The sequence below is a fragment of the Micromys minutus genome (genome assembly GCF_963924665.1).
Source record: "Micromys minutus genome assembly, chromosome: 13".
Lineage (NCBI taxonomy): Eukaryota > Metazoa > Chordata > Mammalia > Rodentia > Muridae > Micromys > Micromys minutus.
The window spans coordinates 26,483,421-26,509,211 of NC_137982.1; the positions used below are offsets into that span (position 1 = coordinate 26,483,421).

A 25,791-nucleotide genomic window follows, 5' to 3' on the forward strand; every position below is an offset into this window, starting at 1 on the left:
TGTCCTCAGGCAGCTAGGAGGAGGGTCCCATTGCCCACTCCCACAGAGACACACTTCCTTTAACAAGATTACACCTACTCCAAGGTCATACCTCCTAATAGTGCCAATTTCTGGGCCAAGCATCTTCAAATTGCGACACAGGGTCTCACTATGTACCCCAGGATTCCCTAGAGCTAACTATGTAGACCAGGCTGGCATCAAACTCAGATACCTGCCTGCTTCTTCCTTCCAAAGACTGGGATTGAAGGGATACATCACCACGCTCTGTATGAAAGGCTTTCTTAAAATGGTAAATGCCTTAGCCACTGGTCTATTGTGTGAAGAGACACCCATGACTAAGGCAACTCTTATTTTTAAAAAAGATCTAATGGGGGGCTTGCTTATAGTTCCAGAGGTTTAGTCTATTATCACCCTGGCCCTGAAGCAGTAACTGGGAGTAGCTACATCCTGATCCACAGGCCAAGCAAAAGTAAGACTGGGTCTTGCATGGGCTTTTGAAACCTCAAAGCCCACCCCAAGTGACACACTTCCTCCAACAAAGCCAGAGCTATATGAACCAGTCTTACTCAAACCACCACAGTAAGGTTAGTCAAGATTAGGCTCTGTTGTTTAAATAATTTAAAGATGTGAGTTTATCCTGTCCTCTGGTGTGCTGAACAGGACAGATCAGTTGAGAGCATAAGAGGGTTTGTGGAAATTTCTTATGGTCGACCGGATTCTGCTGAATGTGCCGCTGTATTCACTAAAAACATAAGGTGCACAACGCATTCATAAAAGCTAAGGATCTATTTCCGCTGATGCAGAACATCCTTGGGGAAGAAGAGTGTGTGCATCCCCAGCAGCAGCTCCCTTCAGGTAACTAGCAGTTTTCAAGACAAAGGTAGAGCTCAGCTCCTTCCAGGAAATCAAAGTAGACTCATCTAATATCTTCACACTGAAGAAAAGACCCTCCCTCCTCCTCCAGACATGGAACACTTCAAGACCAAATTCGGATTCTCACCAGCAGAATTCTGCTGTAATACAATGATCCCTGATTTGGCCATGGCTCTTGGCGAACTGCAATGCACAATGGCTGTACAGTCGCTCAGAACTGGCGAGATGCTCTTTGGAACCTTTATGAAAGGCCCATAGAGAGTGGCACTATGAGGAGGTGTGGCCTTGTTGGAGGAAGTTTGTCACTGTGTAGGCGGGCTTTGAGGTTTCCTAGTGCTCAAGCTCCACCCAATGTGGAATTAGAATGTTCTGGCAGCTTTTGGGAGACAGTCTCTCTTGGCTGCCTTTGGGACAAAAGGTAGAACTCTCAGCTCCTCCAGCACCATGTCTGTCTACACCCGGCCATACCTGCCACCACAATGATAATCTACTAAACCTCTGAAACAGTAAGCTAGTACCAATAAAATATTGTCCTTTGTAAGAGTTTCCTTAATCATGCATGATGTGTCTTCACAGCAATAAAACTCTAATTAAGACAATAGGTGACAGCTTGGCAGGTAGACAGACAGACAGACATTTTAAATTTATTCTTTAAAGATTTCATACAGTGCATTTCAATCATATGCAACTTCCTTTTTTTCCCCTTCCAGATCCTCCCAGGTTTCAGGTATGTCCCCCCTGCCCCATCCCACCCCCCACTCCCTCACTCAACTTCATGCTCTTCATGAATGTTCTTCAACTAGCACACTGAATGAAATCAGGGCTACCTACATGTGCACAGGTATGGGGCCATACACTGAAGCATGGCCAACCTCCCAGGGACCACACCCTGGAAGAAACTGATTCTCCCTCCTCTAGCAGCCATTAACTATTGACCACCTCCATCAGGAGTGGGAGCCAGTGTGTCCCTTACCCATCAGGCCTGGAATGCAGACTGGCTCCAGTGTGTGCGGGCAAGCACTGTTGCCATGAGTTCATGACTATACCAGTCCTGCTGTCAGGTGGGCACACAATGCTTTGCCCCAGTCTTGCCCGTCTCTGGATCTTACTGTCTTCCTTACCCACCGTCTCTCCTACAGTGTTCCCTAAGCCCTGGCAGCAAGAGGGAAGGCTGGGTGAGCCAAAGAAAAGATATCTTCCTCCTACTGTGCTAGCAGAAGATGCTCACACATCAGGTAAGGCAACCTAGGCAATCTTTCAGGTTAGGCTCCCTGGTCAGGTGATTTTTAATTTGTAGCAAGGTCCCACTAAAACCATCACATCTTCAGCAAGGAGATGATGGATAAAGGTGCAGTGCACGCAGACTGCAAAGTAGCAAGGAAGCTTTATTCACAGGTGAAGAGTAATGCATAGAGCACAGGGGAAGGGGATGATCTGGGGACGCAATCCAAGTGTTTGGCAGTTTTCAGAACACAGGAAGGAATATGTGGGACTTTCAGTTTAAAACCCAGCTCTTGGGAAAGGCAGAAAGGTGGGTATTTCCGATAATTAATCATCAGAAGCAAGCTCTTCCTCCCCACTCTCATACACAGTCCTGAATATACATATTCATTGTTTTAAACAGGTATGTAAGAACCCTTTGGAAGATGCTTGTAATAAACTATGTGACTTCATGCCTGCTCTGCACAGCTATGCTTTCAGTGAGCATCCTGGAACTAGCAGGATCTGTGCAACACTAAGTATATCATAAAACACCAAAAAGAGGCATACCCTGCCTGCCCTTCCCCTTTGCCATGACTGAAAATATACTAACTGTGAGACACTCTCACCACACTATACGGGGTCAAGCGGCCGTGGACTGAATTTGTGAGCCTCAATGTAACTTTCCTGCTTGTGAGTTTGCTCTGGTATGTTGTCTCAGCAACAGGAAGCACACAAACAGCATTTGGTGGGGCCTTGAGAGGGGGTGGCTGTGTCATTGAAGGAAGGCCCTCGTGACGGAATGAGTGTTCTAAGAGACAGGGGACTATCTTGCTTTCTCAAAATTATCGTAGCCCAGCAATGACTGCATCCTGCTCTGCTTCCCTGGCCTTTAAACTGTGAGAGATGTCTATTGTTCACGTCACCTCTCAAAACCTGTTACAGCGGCCTGGACAAGTGGAAGCATTCTTTTCCCCAGATTAATCAAGTCCTCTGGGGCACAGGTGCCGTTCAGGCTGCTGTCGTCCCATTGGTCAAGTTCGGGATGTGTTACCTGTGTTTTTGGTGTCAGAAATATACCAAGGAAAACAAAAGCATTTAAACATTTGGGATTTAGATGGCAAAGAGAAATAAAGATCCAGTAAGATTTTTCTTATGCTTCTCTACCGAGACAGTTACAATAATCCTGAGCATGTTCGTTTATTCGAAGAGGAACTGACGTAGTTCTATTATCCATTAACCAAGGTGAGCTCTGCAGAGCTCCGTTACATAAAATTGACTTACTCTAAGTCTAAGGCTAAAGTCAAGGGAGTCTTAGACCTGGAAACAAATTACTATGGCTTTTCTTTATCTTTACTACTCTACTGCTAAAATAATAGCATTTGAGGAAGAAGATCATGGATGCTCAGAACGCAGATGAACCTCGGCTCAATAATGATGCAGCTCACAACTTAATTTTTTCTGCAAGTTTTACTTTATTATGGCGCAAAAGGAGTAGTGAGTGTAGAAATCATACACCAGACATGGAATCATTTCCAGGCTAGCGCTGACCCACAATGCTCTCTAGCACTGCCAAGCAACAGCAAGGAGGCCGATCCGTCTGTCAACGCAGCAACCAGAGCAAGCAATCACTTCTTCACTGTGGGCGGTTTGGCAAATCTAGAATGTTCTGCAAATGACTCAGATTAAAGGCATTTCTGATTCACAATATTTTCAACTTATAACGCTCATCTGGATGCCACGCTACCGTAAAGAACCATTTGCACAAGCAATCGCACAAACTTCCCCCAAGATTCCCCCACAATTCTAACAGAACAACTTCCCAAGTGAGCTTGGCCAACATTCTAATGCTATTCGGGCTCAGTACAAACCGAGAACTTAGCAACAACATAGTAGTCATGCAAACCTATGCAGGGGAAGATGTCTTTTCCTAATAATTTTGGATTTGCCAGGAAAGTGAGATTTCAACATTTAGCGAGTGCTCTTTTCAAGGACTTTTCAGAAGCTACATTTTATTCAATGCTAGTTCCGTTCGCTGTCTAACTTTGGACAAGTAGTTTCATGTCTCTAAATCTCATCTTCTCCTTCACCCTGGGTGGGGGGAGGGGCAGGAGGAGGGGCGTGGTAACCTAGACTGAGACTTCAAGTGACCTTATGCCCTGCAGATTTCAGGAGCTGTGACTTAAACAGGTATGTGTCAGGAGGAGGTCCTATAAGGTCAATATGTGTGCTGTGAACATTCATCAGAACTCTAGGGTATCTGCAGCATAGCTGTTCAAAAGCCTGCTTAATGTTTCTCTTCTCTCTATCTCCCCTTCCTTCCAAAACCAGGAGCTCTTTTCTGAGCTCAAGGTGGAACTCCTGGGCCCACTCTTCAATAAGCTCTTTCACATGTCTCGCACTGCCCGGGCCAGACACATCCCGGGTATCTTGTAGACAAATGGTAGTGACGTCACCATCCACACTCTCCTGACACAGGACATGGTATTTGCTCAGTGTTAGTTCATAAAACTCACACTTGTGTTTCAGGTAGAGGAAAACGTCTGTATCAAGCACAAGTGTTTCTGGGCTGCCGGCAGGCTCAGGCACAGAGTTCTCGCTTTTCGGTAGGACCCTCCTAGGGGTCTGTCCAGTCTGGCTTCTCCCTTCACCAGAATATTTCCTGTTGTTTTCTAAAAGGGAAATGGCTTTGGATATCAAACCCTTTTTGAGCTTCATGATGGCCAGAAATGAACCTTGCACAGAGATTTTCCCACTGGGTCCCAATGGGCTAAAGTTTAAAGTTGGGATTTTCCTTTTCAGGTCCAGTACTAGGCTTTCCAGCACAATATGAGTCCGAAAAACAGACAAATCAAGAATGGCCATCACACAGTTGAAGACCTACAATGAGAAAAAAAGAAAGAGTCAAGACAACACTGCCTAGCGGAACAAGAACTGGAACACGTCTCTCCCCAGTGTTAGTTCTAAGGTGTCTGGCTTTAGGTCACCCCCTTCAGAGAACCTATGCTGCCCCACGACCACACACCACAGAAATGAAAAGTCAAACGATATTTTGAGAAAATCAATTTATTTTCTCCGTTTTGAAACGAAGCGCTTTTCAGAATCCATAGATATGTAAACTATTGTTTGGCATACGCCTGACTCCAGACATCCCCCTGCAGTCAGACCTACCCTACCTTTCCCAGCTTAAATTTCAATAGGTGGCTACACCAGAAGCCTGGATTCCGTAAAGAATCTACGAAAACGAATGAGTTGCATTGGAACTTTTCATTCTTACACCTACTTTCCTCGTTCCTTCAAAGTTCCTTTCTAATGTTCATCTTAGTTATTCCCTAGTATAAAACCTTCAACCCGGCCATCAACCATGACAACAAGAACAGCCCACAGTCACATTAAAAGCATCACAGGACACACATAATATTGAAATCTAAAAACATTTCCAGAGGCAGCTATTGCCTTTGAGAACTGCAGACAGGGCAAGATCACTTTGTGTAGTACTGTGTGTGAAAGACTTCCCAAAACAAATGGGGACCAGGCCTCAAACCCCACCCCAGGGCCCACACTCACCTTTGCTCTGAGGTGAGTGACCGTGAGAGGAAGTTTGGAGCCCAGAGAGTGTTTCTTTTGTCTGATGACATTCTGTGCAACTAGGGAGACATGAGCATCAAAAGAGTGTTATGCCAAAATGCTTTTAAAAATCTGTATATGTATCTCTCTTTTTTAAATAAAGTTGTAAGGGAAAAAAAGCTTTTATGGCACGACACACCCATAAGTACCTTAACTTACAAATTCTATTGTTCAAATCTATTGTTTGCAAAGTCGGTTTTTTTTTTTTTTTTGCAATGTTTTTCTCCTACACCTGACATTCAAATAACCTCTCCTTTGTGCTTTAGCACACCTAAATTCACCATAAACATGCTAATAGGATACTAACTCTATTTTTAAACACACACAAGTGCATGAGTGAGTAACAAGCTAATGTCAATCCTCCATGTCCCCTATCAGAGGATGCCCCCCAGAAATCCCACACTGCTGAAGTTTTTCTCCTAACTCTCTGCTAATTCTCCATTCCTGCCCTTCTCTTCAACACTGAGAAATCCAGACCTCAGACCTCTTTGCTCACTACACACACCCATGGCTAATCTCAACCTCTGTGGCTCTGAACATCTCCACGAGTATTACCTCCAAACTCCTACTCCATTGTCCTAACAGCTGTCACATCGAGGTCAGTACTCCCTGAGAATCGTCCCCACACTGCTCCAGCCTCTCTACAGCAGCAGCCACTGATAGATTCTATTCACCACACTGCACCATTGCTTTAAAACAGTGACTCCAATCCCCAGTCCCTGACTTAGAACAACAGTTCCCACCTCAGCACAAGCAACCCAGAAACCTCTCCTGGACCACAGGCTGCTCAGCATGCAGGGGTCCCCGCTCACAAGCTACACACACTTATTACTTTGCTCACACTTATCGAATCCCTGCCTTCCTATTTCTGCAAACACTCAGCATGCTTCCCCTTCCCTGCTCACCACACTCCCCACCCCAACAATTTTTACCAGTCCTTCATTTTTCCTAGAATGTTCTTCCCTTTTATCATCATGAATCCCTCTCTATCCCCTTACCCCTCACCCCTTTGCTTCATTCTGGGCTCAACTGTTACATAAACAAAGTATTTCAGATCTGAGAACACACCCAGTTGGTAAGCACATATCTTGTATAGATGAAACCCTGGGTATTATATTCCCAACATGTCCAGTATACATGAAACCTTGGATGTAATCCCCAAAACACACTCACACACACACACACACACACACACACACACACACACCATAAAATAAAAATGACATAACTTTTTTCAAATAAAATGTTAAAAAAGCAAAAGAAACTTCCTGACCCAGTCTACCTAAAACAATCTCACCTTTCACTTTTATCTCTTTAGTATTCTTTATACCTTTTCATAACCTTTATATGTTAACATATAAACAAATGTAAACATGCAGGCAGATATAAATAAAGCACAAATCTATTATACATCTCTTGCCCTAATAAACGTCCAACCTCACTGATGTACATAGACTTCATGAAAACCAAAAGGACTGTCTATCCCATTCATAGCTGTGCTCTCAACATCTAGAACAGTGGTAGTTAGCAATATTCAGCATATAAAATATCACCTCACGCCACCACTGCCGATTTTTTTAATTGAACAACTTTATTTTTAAAAAAACAAAAATAAATGTACAGATTTTAAGCATTTTTGCATAAAAGTATACATTTTTGTCAGTGCTTGGTTTTTTTTAAAGGTTTGATTGTGTGCATTAAGATCTTACTAGTTAATATGAGCATAAAGTACATGTAAAACAAGATGTAACCTGAAATTAGTCAAAGTTTTCTTGGTGTGTAAAGATTAAGCATAATGGTTTTTCTTTTTTTTTTTTTTTCTTTTCTTGAACGTCATATAGTCTGTGAGTTGTTTCTGGGGTGTTCAGAGCTTTCTGGGGTTAGTATCCCATTATCAGAGACCGCATATTATGTCTGTTCTTCTGTGACTGGGTTATCTAACTCAGGATGATATTCTCTAGATGAAACCATTTTCTTAAGAATTTCATAAAGTCATTGTTTCTGATAGCTGAGTAGTACTCCATTGTGTAAATTCACCACAATTTTTGTATCCATTCATCTACTGAAGGACATCTGGGTTCTTTCCAGCTTCTGGCTATTATAAATAGGGCTGCTATGAACACTGTGGTGTATGTATCTTTGTTGTATGTTGGAGCGTCTCTGGGGTATATGCCCAGAAGTGGAATAACTGGGTCTTCAGGTAGTACTATGTCCAGTTTTCTGAGGAATCGCCAGACTGATTTCCAGAGTGCACTGCCGAATTTTTAAAGATATAGCAAGCCCTTGCCACAATCTCATACCTGAACAACCCCTCAAACAGCTTTTTTTTTCCCTAACAATAACACACCTTCATGGAACTTTCACTCCTAATGGGTAAATTGTTCCCTGGCATCTAACCCTAAAACAATCATCCCCCCTCCAGGCTGGAGTAGCAAAGACAATCTGCAGCCTCCGGCTGTTTTAAGCTGAGGTGGGAGGCAGAATGACTCTGTCCTATTTCAGGTACCGGTCATTTGCTACATTACCAGTAGCAAAGCAGACTCTTTATTAGAGTTTCCACTTGATGGGCCGGAGAGATGGTTCCGTGGTTAAGAGCGCTGACTACTCTTTCCAAAGGTCCTGAGTTCGATTCCCAGCTACCATGTAGTGACTCACAACCATCAGTAATGGGATCTGATGCCCTCTTCTGGTATTTCTAAAGACAGCTGCCGTGTACTCATACATATAAAATAAATCTTTAAAAAAATAAAACAAATTTTCTACCTGATAGTTTGAGGGATTAGAAGCAGAGAGAGTAATTATATTGTGCTGCCGCCCAAAATAGTTGTCTTATCCAGGAGAGTATATGTAATTTAACTTTATTTTATACATGTTCTATATCTGCCTCCCAAGATATATATACAGGTGCAAAATATTTTTTGAAGTCTTCAAATTTTTTTCACTCACTGACACATTTTGTTTTTTTAAGATTTATTTATTTATTATATATAAGTACACTGTAGCTATCTTCAGACACACCAGAAGAAACCATCAGATCTCATTACAGATGGCCGTAAGCTACCATGTGGTTGCTGGGATTTGAACTCAGGATCTCTGGAAAAGCAGTCAGTGCTCTTAACCATTGAGCCATCTCTCCAGCCCTCACTGACACATTTTCATGAGCTATTTTCATATATTTTTGCAAATGTAAGACAGGCCAGTTTTCAGAATAATTTTTAATGTACTTCAAATGCTGCCAATGCCGTCAGTCGTTTGTCAATATAAAGTTTTAATTTCACTCAAAAAGCACATCTCAGATGATTAAAAAAAAATCTTGGTAAAGAAATACCTTTATTTTCCTTGAAGATGACATAGGCAACTCCTCTGGATCTCGATGGATAAATGACCTCTTCCACATGTACACCCTCATCTCGGAAGTAGCGCTTCACTAACTGGTCTTTTGAAAGACCAACTGGAAGTCCAGAAACTACAACTGTTCTCTCATAAACTGCGGGATCTTTGGTGGGAACTTTGGCCTTCAATGGTGATGCCTTCAAAAAACAGTTGGATAGTGTTTTAAATATGAGTCTACAAAAGGTACAATCTCATCAGTGAGGTACAACATGTCCATCCAGAGAGATGACCAGCAGGAGTATGTCTGCCTCATTCCATCCACCAACATAGACCTTAGTCAAATTCAACAGTCCTATGCCCAGTGATCCCTTTACTTTTCTAATAGGCAGAAAATAGTATTAGATATTTAATTTTAGGAAGGCCCAAAATAAGAGTTTCATGAAAAATAAAAAGAAAATAAAAAAGAAAGAACAATTGTAAGAAAAAAAAAGAAAGAAAGAAAGATTGTGTTTGCTTTTTGAGATGGGGTTTTTCTATGCAGCCTTAGCTGGCCTTGAACTTGCTATTTAGACCTGGATGACTTCAAACTCAAGAGATTCCCCTGCCTCTGTCTCCCAAGTGTGATTAAAGGTGTGCAACTTCACCCAGGGAGATGTACCATTCCTTTTTTAACACTTTTAAAGTGGGTTTAGATATAGCTCAGTGATAGGGTACTTGAGTCATGTGTGCAAAGTCCTGGTTTGTTAAAATAAGTACAAAACAGCAGTGTTTGAAAGAGGCTATCTTTTCCCCAGATTATAGAGACCCAAGTACATAAGCCAGAGAGAAAGGCATCTCTCTGATGGTCAGAATCAATGGGAAGTCTTACAATAATGTGGTGGCTGTGTAAACTACACCCCACTTTCCACCAGGGATCTGACGTGACAGTGCGTCACAGAGAAATGCAGAAGCTGCTGTCATGTGGAGTACACAACAAAACTCCTTCTTTTAAATCCACTTCTACTTAACACCTTCATTTGTCTCCCACCTCAAGTTAAGAAAGTGAATCCATCAGCCTCAGCCTCAGCTAAGATGTGCGCAGTAAGTCAGGACCGATTACAGCAGAGTTCACACATAATCCACCTTAACTAGCCGAGGAAGGATTACGCCTCCTGAGCTGGAATGATGGGTAACAAACCACAAAGGAGCTTTGGGCCCTCAGTGCAAGGACTGTGTTTCAAGTAAGATCTGTCTGGGCAAGAAGCCTACCGCTAGCTTCCCAGAAAGACAGCAAATAAATGGTCTATGTACATACACAGTGTTCTGTTCGCCCTGACAGCCTTAAAAATGAAAGTAAAAGAATAAAATCAGTTCATTGGGACACACTTCAACCGTTTGCAGGGAGACAAAAATATACACAGGTGTATGTAAGGACGAGACAGAAGAAACAAACGTAGAGTAAGGAAAGGAGGGTTGTGGGGTAAGGTGACAGTCTCCACAGCAGGTCCTCAGGTGTGAAGAAAAGGAACATACACAACAGGTCATGGATAACTATCAGTAAAATAATTGTTCCAGCTTGTTCTAAGCACAGTCTAGCCTCAACTTAGACACACACAGAGGCTTGAACACACAAACCTCATAGTGGCAGACACTGGTACAGACCTCAGTAAAAACTGAGGATCCTTTTCCTTAAGAAAGGTACCTAAAGACTCTAGTTAGCCTGGGCATGAGCACTGCTGTTCCTTTTCTGGCATCTGAAGGGACCCCAGCCTAAATGTCACAAGCAAACTAAATCTCAAGTAAGGGGGGAAATTGAAAACGGAAAAGATACTTTGAGCATCACTAGAAACATTTTTCATTATGTGGCAAGGAAAAACTGCACATGATGTGAGACCAAAGAGAGGAAGCATCTTTAAGCAAGCAATGCTACCCTGCTGAAACCATATTTGCTCCTTAGGATGCACCACTGTTAAGTTTTAACCTTTAGACTAAGCGTGCCAAGTCTTTGCAAAAACTCAAAAATGGCTACAAAAGAAAATGAAACTATCCAATGGTGTCAGTGTAAGAATAATGCCAACATTATCAGAAATTAAAGGGGAAAACAGATGTGGTTACATTGCAGAAACCATGTGATATTATACACAGATTAAGTACTTAGAGAAAGTACAAAAACAGCCTGGAAAAAATTTGAGCGAGATCATGGTACAGCTCCCAAGGTTGAAAATGGAAGGAAGCCGCAGCTCCTTCTCACTTACCATAGTGGGATCCAGGAAATGATGAGGACAGTCGAGGAAGCCTAGAAGATGCTCGGTCTCAGAATCTCTGCCCTTCCCCCAGCTGCTGAGTCAAGACGAGATGGCACACAGGTCCTAGCTAATGAAATTGTGTTTGTAAGTTTACAATGTACGTATGACCCTCTCAGCACATACATCCTCTCACTTAAGACAGTAATAAAAACTGTATTCCTCAAACTTACGGTCCACATCTGAAAACGTGTTGGGCACTACAAGTGGCGAGAAGAAAGAAAACTGTCGCCATGAAATTCTGTTCTCTTCAAATCATGTACTGTAGTGGGGCTGGAAAAATAGCTGGACCATTAAGAGTACTTGCTACTTTTACAGAGGACCTGGGTTCAATTCCCAACATGGACATGGTGATTCACTATTGCCTGTAACTCTAGTTGAAGGGACTCTGACACCCTCTTCTGGCCTTTGGGCACATCAGGCATGCATGTGGCGTACATACGGCAGACGAAACACACATAAAATACGATAAAACAAATTCAATGAATGAAAATGTCTGTGTCATCTTTCTGCCATGGAGCTTCCGATGAGCTTTACAACTCATATTCTGTTGGGAGCCATGCCCATCCCCCATCAGCTAAGGGTGCAGGCGTCGCAATATTCTGGGGACTTCTATCTCGAGTATAAGTACGCTTAAGTCATTTCAAAGGAGCTTGGTTTGCAGAAAAAAAGAGGGCTCGCTCTTTATTGCTCTACAGAAGAAAGCAGAACGCCTCATTTGGAAGACACCTCCCCCACAATAAAATACTAGAGCGCTATAGTAAATGCCATCCAGGATTAAGAAGCAAGATTAATTCTGGCCAAAGTACAAAAGAGGATCCATGAAGGAGAGACCTTGCAGGCTCAAGCAGAATTGGCAGAGGCATTTTACATCCTCCTCTGCTGTAGGAGGCTCTGGGCCTTTATATTGGGGGGTGAAGGGAGGGAAGGGAGGGAAATAGAGAAGAGAGAGAAAGAAAGAGGGAGGGAGGGAGTGAAGAGAAGGACTGGGAGAGGATGGTATAAAGTAAAACTTAAAGTGTGGAACAAAGAAGAAATATTTCATCAGCTGTTTTAATTTCTATTTACCTTCTAAATCACGTGTTTTTTTTCAAGGACTATACCTTGACTCTCACCAAGTAACACACACACACACACACACACACACACACACACACACACACACACACACGCGCGCGCTCATCAGTTGAAACACATACAGAAACTCACGCACGTGCAATAACTACTCCAAAAACACAGTCATCATCTGGGTATCTAGACAGAAACCCAGGTCCCTGAGCAAAGACCTAACTCTAAGGGAGCGGAGCAGCAAGCCAGTGCTTTCAGACCCTTCTTACTAGCTCTTTCCAGTAGTTAGCCAGGGCCTCCATTTCTGGGTCGCTGTCCTCACCCCTAGTTCCGCCCAAACCACCTTCCGGACGAAAACACTAGTCCCTGCCTATTAATCAGGGGGGTGAGAAAGGCCCCTGTAACCCTCACCGGTAGGAGCCAGACCTGCCGCGCCCGCGACGGCCACTTCGGGGCGCGCGATCGCGCGTGACACGTGCTCCGGGACCCTCGGCGCGCCCCCCTGAAGCGAGACCCGTGGAAAAGCTGCTTGTCAGGGAAGAGAGGAGATGCGCAGGCATCAGGAGACTTAAAAGCTGGGCAGGTTTCGCTTTCGATTTTCAGTTCCTGTCGCCCTGGAGACTCAGTTTGGAGGGGCGGCGCCTGGTTGGATCGGTCTCCCAGCGCCTTCGCGGTTCCGGCGCTTAGTTGTCCCGCGGGAATCTGTTTCTCTCGGGGCTACGGAGGATTCCTGGGCCGCGCCGCGTTCTCTCCAGCGCGCTCACAAGCCCGATCCCCCACATCTTCTTCTCGCCAGCGGGGTCCGCCCAGGCTCATCACCTTCCCCCCATCCCCCGCAACACCCAGTGCAGAGGAGGAAGGTACTTAAGATCCTGCCGACCCTACCCACCAGACTAAAGGACAGTCAGGCTGGAGCCTGTAACACAAGAAATCTAGCCCAGTGCAATCAAAGAAATATGAAGGTAAAGGCAGAGCATGAACCCCCGTGTAAAGAAGTAGAAACTAAAATCGTAAGATACCAATTTTCAACCAGTTTGCCCAAATTAGCAGCTAGCCAATGTTAACACAACCAGTTTTAGTACAAACATTTCAAGGATTTGGACATATCTCAGGGACCCAGAGCACAGCTCCCCACATTCACACTCTCCCATGCCCCATACTTGAAGCCAAATCCCCCTGGTCCTTTCCTGACTCTCTCCTGTGCCTTTGCTGAACCTAAGCCAGTCACAGAAGTCAGGATTCCTCTTCCCGAAAGTGGCTCATATAAAATATACACTTCTCGTCCCAAAGAACCTACTCAACCTACTCCCCTCTCGGAGGGAAGGCTCATTCCTTCAGGAAAGACTGCTGCACGGAGCAAAGATGAATCCAGACAGACAGGTGGCTAATCTTGACTGTCAACTTTCTCTGCTGAGAAACTACCTCTATACTGTAGGAACGTCTGTGGCATTTTCTATCCTTTATTCGTGTCTGGTTAGGTGGTTGGTTGGTTGGTTGGTTGGTTGGTTGGTTGATTGGTTGATTGGTTGATTGGTTGGTTTTTGTTGGTTCGCTCTGTTGTTATTGTTGCTGTTGTTTTGTTTTTCGAGATAAGGTTTCTTTGTGTAACCCTGGCTGTCCTGGCACTTGCTCTGTAGACTAGGTTGGCCTCGAACCCACAGAGATCTGTTATCTCAGCTAGAAGTAAAGGGGTGTGCTACCACTGTTGCAGTGTAGCATTTCCTTGATTACTAATTAATACAGAATAGCTGGACCTACTGTGGGCGGCACCATCCTTAGGCAGGTGCCCCGGAGCCCAGTAAGAAATGTAACAGAAAGTGAGCAGTCAGGAAGTGCTCAGCTGCAGTGCTGCCGGGTTCCTGCTTCCGGTTCCTTCAGGTTGCTATAAACCAAATTAGACCTTCCCAGGTTGCTTTTGGTCACGGTGTTTATCCAGAAATAAAGAGCAAACCAGAACATGAAAGCAGAACTTCTTTCCAGTCACGTTTCCCAAAGCTGTCTGTTCTTTATCTACCTTGAACATAAAACCGTGTTTTCTTTGGGCCTCTGGCTGTTTTTTTTTCTGGTGGCTTCTGTGTCCCATTCACTGCTGATAAGCTATTAATAAAATTGGTGTGCTGTTCTGTTGCTCCTTTTTTTTTTTTTTTTTTTTTTTTCCAGTATGTCTGGTAGCTGTTACCTTTACCAAGGCTTAAATAAAGGTCTTCCAGTTCTAATATTATCAAAATACAACAATGTACAAAAATGTCAATGTGCTTTTACTCTGAGAAGGTCCCTCCAGGTTAGTGCAGGAGTGACCCTAAGAGGCCGAACAGACATTAATATATGCTGCTTGTCATAAGGGATCCACTCGGCTTACCAATGAAAGGACCTACTTATGTACTTGATGATGTTTGGCATTCTCATAACTACACCACCTATAAAATCTCTACAGGGGCCCAGTAGCCTAGACAATTCCTCCTTGAAACTTTTCTAGGTGATTCTAGATACATTGTGTCAAATTGATTACTAAACTTAATACATGATCATAAAGACACTTTCTAAAGTGTCAAGATATTGAAACAATGTTTGACATCTTCTTAAACTGCTTTGATGTTGGCACAAAAGAATCACAGGGTTACACTGTAAGAAGTTTCCTCCATCCCTAACATATTTGGGGAAAGCAAAAGGGAAATTTTCTTTTTTTCCAAGTCTAATCATTTATTTATTTATTATCCTTAAAGAGTTATTTTTGACTAGACTCCACATTTAAGAAGCTCTCAGCCTCCTTCCTTCTCAGCCAAAAGTTTAGTACGGTCTGCAGCCTCCACTTTATTTTTGGTACCATTTCTTCAGAACTTCATGAGCTATTGTATGGTATGTCATATGTCGTAAAAAGAAGCCAACTCTTTGCGGCTTTGGTCTTGGGCTTCTGCCTTCTTTGTTAAAGGACACCCTGCCCGCATACTAGTGGACAGCATTGTCTTTAGAGAGATTGAAGTTTTCACATTCTGTAAGCTCTTTGGTGTCTCTCAGTAGTGCCTCTCTCTCCTTTTTCTACAATAACCACTTTGAGAACGTCATTCATAATGCATCCCTGAATAGATTTGTGCTTCCTTTCTTTGGTCTCTACAAGAATGTTACTTCCTCAACAACAAAAGAGTTGTGGTCAAGACACCCTGATGCATAGGAAGCCCTTGCTTATCCTTCCTACTACTGATTCAGACCTTACAACCCTCCCATCCTTCATCTAGGACTTCTCATAGGAAGTACAAAGTTTGTGTTCACTGTTCACGTCAGTGCATTTCTGATAGCTAGTGTTCGAGAAGGGGATACTCAGCTTGCTCTCGACACATAGCCCACAGCCCACAGGCAGCACAGAAAGAGGAGGGGACAAAGCACAGGGAAAATTTCAATCACCACTGATTTCAAATATTTATTTATTATATATAAGTACACTGTAGCTGTCTTCACACACACAAGAATAAGGCATCAGATCTCATTACAGATGGTTGTGAGCCATCATGTGGTTGCTGGGATTTGAACTCAGGACCCCTGGGAGAGCAGTCAGTACTCCTAACCACTGAGCCATCTCTTCAGCCCAATCAACACCTCTTTAATAAATTTTAGACATATTCTCTTTCAGGTGAGTGTGTGTGTGTGTGTGTGTGTGTGTGTGTGTGTGTGTATGTGTGTCTGGCCAGTAAGATGTCTCAGTGAGTAAATGTGCTTGCTGTCTAGCCTAAATCCTGAGTTTGATCAATGGGCCCCTCACTGGTAAAAGAAGATAACAGAGTCTACAAGTTATCCTCAGATTTGTGCTACATGGTATGCTAGGACACACCCACACATACCCACACACATCTATAGATTCAATATTGTTCTTCCCATGATCTCTAAAGCTCTGTATATAAACATTGAAAACAAGCATAACGGGTGTGGTAACACCTGCCTGTGATCCCAGCATTCGTGAGCTGAGGCTCAATGAAGAGGTTAAGGACACCCTGGGCTACATAGAAAGACTCAAGGAGCCAGGAGAAAGAGAAGGAGGAAGAAGAGGGGGGAGGAGGAAGAAAGAGAGGAAGGGAAAAAGAGGGAGGAGGAGAGGGAGGAGAAGAAGTAGCTGGGCTTGCACACACCTTAGATCTTCCAGATTTGCAAAGGAGCACATTAGCAGCTTCTTGCAGGCTGACCACATCACTTCAAGTCCCCAAGCCTCCAGGCTTATCCCAGAGGCTCAAGGACAAACAAAACATGCTGAGCATTAGAAGAGGCTGAAACCCTCTTCTATATAAAAGCAAAAGCTCGAAAGCAGTCTTTCCAAACTTTCTGTACAGCATAGGGACCAAGTAGAAAGAATTAAATGGTTTCTTTGGTCTCCTGGAGAGTGGTTTGTGACAAATGATACAGAACCCATATTGAAAGATCTGGAAGTACAGCATCCTGCTGCACAAATGACATCATGGCCTCTCATACTCCACAGCAACAAGTTGGAGACAGCGCAAACTCTGTTCTGGTGTTTGATGAAGCCTTCTGGAGTGAGCTGAATAACCTTTTAGGGCTAGCTCATCCGTTTCAAAGATGACAGGATATGAAATAGCACACAGGGCCTATGAGTGTGAAGAGCTATGGGGGTCGCTGGGCAAGAATTTGGCATTGGGCCAGGACGAGGAAGTAGGGCTACTTCAGTCAGGAATCTGACGTTAGGCTAGAACAAAGAAGGAGGCTTCAGGCAATAACATGACTTTGACCTAGGACTGGGAAGTGGGCTCGGATAATCCTGGTCATCCTTACAAGCTGTTAGAATCAGTGACCATGGGACTTTGTTTATGGCCTTGCTTGTTCCTTGATTATGTTTATTGTTCCCTTAACCTAGCACTGACCTTATTATTACTTGCATGTAATTAAAATGGTATAAAAGCTGACTAGGAAAAATTAAACCTACCTTTCAGCCTCAGAACTGGCTGGGAGGTTATGCTACAGTATTGTCTAATTAATTGTCTCTTTCTTTTTAATCCTCACTCTGCCTCTGGAGACCCCGTTAACTGACTGAGCAGGCGGTCATATGGACATTCTTCTGAATGGATGATGGGCACTGTAAATCTCTCAGGATGCTAATCTAGTATCATCTCTACTTCTTTCCCCAGTAATGAGTGCACATCATGCACACAGCATAGTTTTCGTCATACTTACTGCTCATCTTTCTATCTGTATCTGTTTTCCCTGATTCCAGTAGTTTTCACGATGAAAAAAAAAAATCAGAGTTGTAAACTTCTAGAATGTGGAATGCATGGGTTATTATTTTAAGGAAGAAACTGAAAGTATTCTTGTCCTTTTGAGGGCATAAAAAAAGAGATTAGGGGATGGTACTGAGAAAGATTTCTGGAAAGTTGCTAGACTTCATCAAAGGAGAAGAAAATCTCATGGGTGAACAAAGCAAAGCTACTGTCAGAAGGGGTGAAGATGTCATTATAACAGGTGACAAAGTGGCAAATATGGCTTTTCATTATGCAAGCAAATGCAATACAATGTTGGTAAGGCTCAATTCAACATGGGATCTCAGGAGACAATAAAGGAGTTGGGGTTACAGCGCTCCCTAGATTGATTTGTCTTACCTTGAGGAAATAGAACATTTCTTCATTCTAGAATAAAGGTATGGAGGTAACAGCATTTGCCTGCATTAAGTTAGACATGCATGGGTGGTGGTTGAAGGTGGTACCATTTCTACTATACTGTGTTGAGGTTATAAACATCTAGCTTTGTCGGGGGTGGGGGTGGAGTGGAAGATGAGAAATTTAACTAGCCAAACACATCACACCATATGGAAAGCCAAGACCTGGACTTGAACTAGAAAGAAGCTTGTTGTAGCATTTTGTCTTAGTTAAAGTTTTAACTGGTATGAACAGACACCATGACCACGGCAAGTCTTATAAAGGACAACATTTAATTGTGGCTGGCTTACAGGTTCAGAGGTGCAGTCCATTATTATTAAGGCAGGAACATGGCAGCATCCAGGCAGGCATGGTGCAGGAGGAGCTGAGAGTTCTACATCTTTACATAAAGGCTGCTAGCAGAACACTGACTTTCAGGGAGCTAGGATTAGGGTATTATAGCCCATGAACACAATTACACACCTACTTCAACAGGGACACACCTTCTAATGGTGCCACTCCCTAGGCCAAGCATATTCAAACCATCACAGGAAGTGAGGCCTCATCAGAGGTAGGTCAGTGAGGGCAAGCCCTTTAAGGGACAGTGGGACCCTGGACTCTTCCCCTGCCTTTGCTTCCTGGCCACCAGGAACATAGTAGCTTTATTCCTTCACTCTCTGCCATTGGTACACTCCCATGCCATAGGCCCAAAGCAACAAGGCAAAGGGAATGTAGACTGAAGTCTTTGAAATTGAACTAAAAGCGGTCTATCCCCTTCAAAGTTCATTACCTCGGGCTTGTTTTTCCCTGACAGAAAGCTGACTACTACAGTGATACAATGGTGACCTGCTTTCCTGGGCTGAGGGATGAGCAGGTAACTGGTAAATCACCCTTTCTGGATGTTTGAGGGAGTGTTTTCAGGAGAGACAAGCATTTAAATGGTAGAGTAGATAGAATTTTTTTAAAAAGCTCTCCCATTGGCAAGGTGTAGCATTGCCTAATCAGCTGTGATTCCAGGGGAACAAAAGAGAAGAAAGGCAAAGCTGCCACAGACCCCCTTCACAACTACAGATCTTCCTACACAGTCCACTCTGGCTTTGAGCTCAGGACAGTCCTATTTCTGCCCCAGGTCCCCAAGGGCTGGAATAACAACATATAGCACAACACTCAGCCAAATTCAACTTATTTTATTAATTATCTTTCTTTTGTTTATTTGTTCTATTTTGTTTGAAAAAGACTATCTGCTCCCCGCCATTACAAACTTAGACTAGAGCCCTATCATCCGCTTCTCCATGGCTTGCAGATCATGGGGCTTCACTTCAAGAGCCAAACCCTCATGACAAAACCTTATGGGCATCACAAGCTGCTGTTTCTCCGATAAACTATGTGGCTGAATAATTATCAAGAAGAGTACCGAGACTATTCAATCGGGGAAATAAATGGCTTTGAGACAGGAGACATCCACAAAGGAGTGAAGAAGGGCCTTGGGATGTGGCCTAGTGTAGGCACTAACTTAGACAACAATCTCCCTCAAATGAAGGTAGACCTTTGTCTAAAAGCGTATATGAGAATCAACAGAGTTGCCCAAGCTACATATAAGCACTAAGTTGAAAACACACAAGGAAGACTTCATGGCACTGACTTCATGACACTGCATTTAGCCAGGGCTTGGGAAGCAATGACACCACAAATACTGGAGGAAAATACATGGATTAAACTTCGACTAAAGTTTACAATTTTATAAAGAACACATGCTATCAATGGACTTGCAAAACCAACCATAGAATGCGTAGGAAGTAAAGGTCTGTACCACCAGGCCAGGCTTGAATGGACTCTTACTCATGAAATGTGTCAGAATAAAACCTATGCAGATTCCTCAGCAAAGAAAATTTTACTTACTCTGTTGGGGAGCTTTAATTTTATCATTAAGGTTTCTGTACATTCTCCAACTAAAGATGCTGCAAGAATCTTGACTTCGGGCATTCCACAGCACCTAACACTTGTGGGGGGGGGTATATTCCAAAATTTTCCATCTTTTATGCTGATGCTTCCTAATGAAAATGTAAAAGAAGCCAAGCACAGTGCAGGTTATCTGTATTCCTACCAGCCCATGGGTTAAGGTCAGGAGGTCATGGGCAGCCTGGGTTACCCTATGAGACCCTGTTTCAAAAAAAGAGAGAAAGTGGGTGAGGGAGAAGGAGGAGAAACAGAAGAGGGTAAAGGAGAAGAAGAAAAGAAACAGGAAAGATGTAAAAGAAAGGAGATGCTGGCCTTGTGGGGTGTGTTTGGGGAGTGGATAGGTGCTTGGTACCCTTAGAAAAGTAGTAAACAGCTCTGTGAACCTGGGGGTTGTGGAGTTTTGAAAGACTGTGCAAAGCGGGACAGCCCCTTGAATCTGATTAAAGCACTACTGAATCCACAGACTGCTAAATTGAACTGGGTTTATCTTGGAAGACATTATGCATCAGACCTACAAATTACTGGGCAAAGGACCTAAGTGGAATTGGTTCGTATGATTATGACACAGGCAAACAGCAGGGGCAAGGGACATCCGTGGGACTGAGTGTTGGCAGAGAGTCAAAGAATTCATCTACAGAGATTAGGAAACAAACTCCTCCCCTACAGGCCACTCATGCATTTGTAAACACACAATAGAGCTCAAAATGAAGAAGAATTTTAAGACTCAGGCATAGATTTTGCAATCAATGAATAAGAAGACACTGACAAATTATTTTTTTATTGTTGTTTTAAGGAAAACACTCATTTTGTAAGTGTTGACAGTGACTTGGACTCAAAGCTAGCATCTTCTTCAAAATATGCTACAAAGGACTGATCCAGAGAACACTTGACCACCTCCACCTCGCCCCCTCCATTGTTCTTCCGTTGGAAGTGGATGTTGAGTAAGTCCTCCCCGGTCTCCTCATCTGTACGAACGCCTTCTAATCCGGTCAGCAGTACTGTCTTCTTAGACACGGCTGAAAACACCTAAGAAAAAAAAAGTCGGCTTCTGAAAGAGCTGGATTATTATGGGAACTAAAGCGACATGTTCAAGCAAGAGAATGCCAGAAGGAGACATGAGTTTGAGAAAGGTGACTCTGAGGCTGTGTAAAAATAAAGGGCGGGGAGCATCTCCGAGGACAGAAGGAGCAGTCCACGGGCAGTCAGTGGTGTGGTTGATTGGCAATACCAAGGGCCAGATGAATGCTGGAGGATTTCAGAATAGAGATTCAGGTTGTCAGCAAGTGGGGTGACACGTGCCTGTCATCACAGAACTCTGGAAGCTGAGGCAGTAGGATGATAAGTTTGAGGTTAAGTTATATGGCAACCCTGACTCAAAAACTACCATGGATGGCAGAGAAATTGTAGAGTGATTACAAAATGTGCTTACATGAAGGCTGGGTTCAGTGAGTAGGATTCCCCCCCCAAAATATGTGTAGGGATGTAGTGTGTTACAGTTTTCAGAAGGTGGGTAGACAAAGTGGGTAGGTAGCATTGCCATGCAATATCTGAGGAGGAAGAGGAGATAAGAGAAGGTTTAGAATAAAAGAAAGTTGAGTAACATTAAGCAGAGCATTATCTGAAGCGCAGAGATTGACAGACACATGAAAAAAATATTGCTAGGTAAGTCTCTGCTTGTGAACATAAGGATTAATCATATTGTCTGACTGACTTCAAGGGTTCTGAGGATGTGGGGGTCTTTTTTGTTTTCATACTAGGATAGAGGCTAGGGGCTTATGCACCCTAGGAAGGTACTTCACTGAGCTATAGCCCAAACCCCACCCCCATGCCCTTTCTACTTATTATGAGACAGGATCTTAAGATTGCCCAGGTCAGCTTTGAATTCTTTAGCCACATTGGCATTGAACTTGAGATCCTCCTGCCTCAGCCTCCTGAATAGCTGGGGTTCCAGGAATGTGCCACCAGGCTTGGCATCAGTTTGTAAAATAAAAGAAGCTTTGCACTAATATCTCATTTATAAACACAGACTCACTCTGAACCAAGCAAGCAGAACTGAAGGGAAGAAAGATAGCCCTGAGGGATTAGATGCATATCACACACTGTTTGTCCTACAGCCTGTGTGGGGTGGGGGTGGAGTCAAGATGCGGGAAGGGAGACCTCTCTACCTGGTACTTTTCCAAGCGCCGATCTATAAATGGAGAAACAGGAACACTATAGCACTTCTGATTCATGTAGAGAGGATAGGTTTTCTTTTGCAAAATCTTGTCAGCAACTGAAAATAAACCAGAGAGAGAGAGAGAGAGAGAGAGAGAAGATTTTTCTTTAGTATTATAGACATTTTTAATCATAATTAAAACTTCCCTCAAAAAAATACTATCAAAATAAGTGAGCAGTTTATGTCCAAGAAACTCTATAATCAACACTGAAGACATCACAGTAATAATTTTGAAAAGATACAAGACTACACAATCAGCAAGCTAAACCTTCTGTCTTAAACAGCCAAATATAAAAGGGGCAAATGTTGCATGAATCCATTTTATGAAGTACTTAGAACAGGAAAATTTGTAGAAACCAAATACGGGGATGGGGGGGGGGGGGGATACCAAGAACTGGAAGAGGAAGTAGAAAGGAGCAATTGCTTACTGGGTAGAGTTTCTGCTTAAGATGATAAATCTCTCTGAGGATGGATAATGGTACCTACTGCACAGTATTGTGAATGCTTTTACCTAATGCCACTGTACGCATAATTTCAATTAACTTTGTGTGCACTTGTATGTGCCTCTGTATGTGCATGTATCTGGACTTGTATGTGCATGCCATGGTATACAAGAAGTCATAGAACAAGGAGGAATTGCTTCTCTCCATCTACCCTATAGTTTCCAGATGTTGATCACAGGTTGAAAGGCCTGACAGCTGACCTTCACCAGCTGAGCCTTCTTAAGATTCCTAAATAGTTCAATCAAAGTGTTTCAAGTGGTGAGGGGGAGAAAGGAGGGGGGGTGGAGAGAGGGAAGAGCCTCAAGTGGACAGGTCTGCCTCAGCCCCACCTGCACTGACTGTGATCTGTACAGCCTTGGCTATCCTGAAAAATGCAATTGGTTATAGCATCTACCTGGTCATGGTAAGGCCATAAGTCACTAGTTATGAAGTGACCGGAACATCTACCTTCAGAAAGCTTTATACTCTTCCAGAATTATCTAAAACTGTAACATTGGCTGGATACCACCTCTAGGAAGGACTCCCAGAGGAGAGAATAATATGTGTTTCCAAGCGAACAGAGTTTCAAATTACATTGTGATTTATAGCTGAGTTTCTTGTAGTTGTTTCTAAATGTAAGGAATGGAGCAACTAACCTCAATCAGATAAATGTAAAGGTTTAGACTTTTTTCACTATGTCACACCCATGGAAATTTCATAAGCATTACTCAATGACTAGGGTCAAAAAATACATAGTGGCAGGCTTACATATGCTCATAGAAAGATTTGAAAATATCTATTACTAACCAGAACTAACTATACACCAGAGGAAAGAAAATTTTTGAGAAGATACTTACTTAATACTTCACTGTCATCATAACAATTTCTTTTTTAAAACACGTATTACCTTTGCCCTGCTCTACCAGAGGCCATTCTAGTACAAAGAACCCCAATGACTCTCAACACTTATACAGAGCCTGCCCAACCACCCATCAACAGCCCTCCCTCTCTCATCTCCATATCCCAACTGAAGCCTCCTACTCTACTAGAAGCCATGCTGTTATCTAGAACCACAGAGGCCATGCAGAGTTCAGAACCCCAGCAGAGGTACCTTACTGAACCAAAGAACTCATTGGTCACAAGACTAGAGATGAGACAAGAAGCAGTACCTCCTGGGAGCGCACACTTCCGGCCCAAGGCCAGACCAGGCCCAGGAACATCAGGACTGGGCTCTGCCATTGGAACTCACAGCCTACCCTGAGAGAGGAACATCCAGGAACAGTCTCCCTCTGGAGACCACAGGCCCACACACCCACAAGAGAAACAAGCTCCAGTAAGCGATAACAAGATCACCTAGCATCACCTATATCAAGATGGCTAGAGGCAAGCACAAGACTCTAAGAAACAGAAACCAAGACAACCTGTCTCAGGTGAGTGCTTGGGTTTTGAGTCTCTGAACCTACTCAACTTTACCAAGTTTTTAGCATAGTCTACTGCCACACAAAACCCACCCATCCAGCAAAGACAAACTCAGAAATCAGCACATGTATCTATAATTGCCTCAAACCCGGATAACTAGATGCCAGCAAAACACACTCAACAATAGCCAGGGCAATATGGAACAAGCCTAAATATTCTAACATAACCAAAGCACAAAAAATGAATAAATCCCTTAAAGAAAGCCAGGAAAACATAAATATTTGGAGAAAGTAAATAAATCCCTCAGAGAAAGTCAGGAAAACAAAAACAATTGAAGGGGAAAAAGTCCTTAAAGAAAGCCAAGAAAATCAAACAAACAGATGAAGAAAATGAATGAAACTGTTCAAGACCTAAAAATGGAAATTGAAGTGTTAAGAAAACTCAAACTGGGGGAATCGAGGAGACAGAAAAACCTGCGTAAGGAAACAGAAACTATAGTTGAAAGCATCACCAACAGAAGAATACAAGAGATGAAAGAAAGAATCTAAGGCATTGAACTACAATAGAAGAAATTAATGCATCTGTCAAAGAAAATCTTAAATCTAATAAATCCCTGAAACAAAACATCCAGGAAAGCTGGGACACCCTGGGGGAAAAAAACTAAGAATAATAGAAATAGAAGAAGGAGAAGAATCCCAGGAGGAAAACTCCAACCCAAGGAGGTTAACTATACCTATGAAAATGCAAGAAATAATCTCACACCAAAAACAAACAAACAGAAGAAGGAAAGCATGTACACACACTCACACACAAACACACACACACACACACACACACACACACACACACACTACCATCACCACCAAAATAACAGGAATTAACAATCATTGGTCGTTAATATTTCTCAATATTAATGGACTAAAGTCCCCAATAAAAAGACACATACTAACAGAATGGATACAAAAACAGGACCCATTCTCTGGCTGCATACAAGAAACATACCTCTAAATCAAAGACAGACATTACCTCAGAGTAAAGGGTTGAAAAAAGATTTTCCATGCAAATGGTGTGGCCATTTTTAACAAACTGGTGTGGCCATTCTACTATCTAACAAAATTAATTTTAAACAAATTAGAAGGGCACTTTATACTCATAAAAGGAAAGGTCCACTGAAATGACTTTTCAGTTATTAACATCTACACCCAAATGCAAGGGCACCCACATTTGTAAGGAACACTACTAAAACTTAAATCACACAGCAGTCCTCACACATTGATAGTGAGAGACTATCAGAAAGTCCACAAACTCATGAAAACTGAACAATTGTCTATTGAATAACTGCTGGATTATGAATTTTTTTAAAGTGTAGAAGTAAAGAAAAAAATTAAAGATATCCTAAAATTGAACAAAAATGAAGGCAAACTTGTGGGATACAATGAAAGCAGTGTTAAGAGGAAAGAAAATTCATAGAATTATGAACCTACAAAAAGAAATTGGAGAGATCATACAAGCAACTTAATAGCACATCTGAAAGCTCTGAAACAAAAGAAAGCAAGCTCTTCAAAGAGGAGTCAATGCCAGGAAATAATCAAACTGAGGGCTGAAATCCATAAAATAGAACCAAAGAGAACAATACAAAGAATCAATGAAACAAAGAGTTAGTTCTTTGAGAAAAATCAACAAGATAAACAAACCCTTATCAA

The 25,791-nt window shown here is 42.8% G+C and overlaps 2 protein-coding genes across 2 annotated transcripts in view; both read right to left on the minus strand.

The window, feature by feature from the left end:
* Window positions 1–4,215: 4,215 nt before the first annotated feature.
* Window positions 4,216–12,959, minus strand: RBM43 (RNA binding motif protein 43; the record flags this gene model as incomplete). The annotated part of the gene is made up of 5 exons (XM_080927869.1): window positions 12,795–12,959; window positions 11,268–11,385; window positions 9,029–9,230; window positions 5,641–5,720; window positions 4,216–4,953 (listed from the first exon to the last, which is right to left on the minus strand). Exons 2-5 carry the CDS (start codon window positions 11,268–11,270, stop codon window positions 4,216–4,218), a joined length of 1,023 nt encoding a protein of 340 aa, XP_080783995.1. The 5' UTR covers window positions 11,271–11,385; window positions 12,795–12,959.
* Window positions 12,960–20,760: 7,801 nt separating this feature from the next.
* The window catches only part of NMI (N-myc and STAT interactor), a 29,287-nt gene continuing 24,256 nt past the window's right edge, over window positions 20,761–25,791 (minus strand). Inside the window, exons 7-8 of the mRNA XM_080927424.1 lie at window positions 22,138–22,244; window positions 20,761–20,998 (exon numbers count right to left, since the gene is read on the minus strand). Of these exons, the coding sequence (XP_080783550.1) occupies window positions 20,774–20,998; window positions 22,138–22,244 (332 nt within the window). The 3' untranslated portion in view covers window positions 20,761–20,773. The remainder of the gene's footprint in view (window positions 20,999–22,137; window positions 22,245–25,791) is intronic.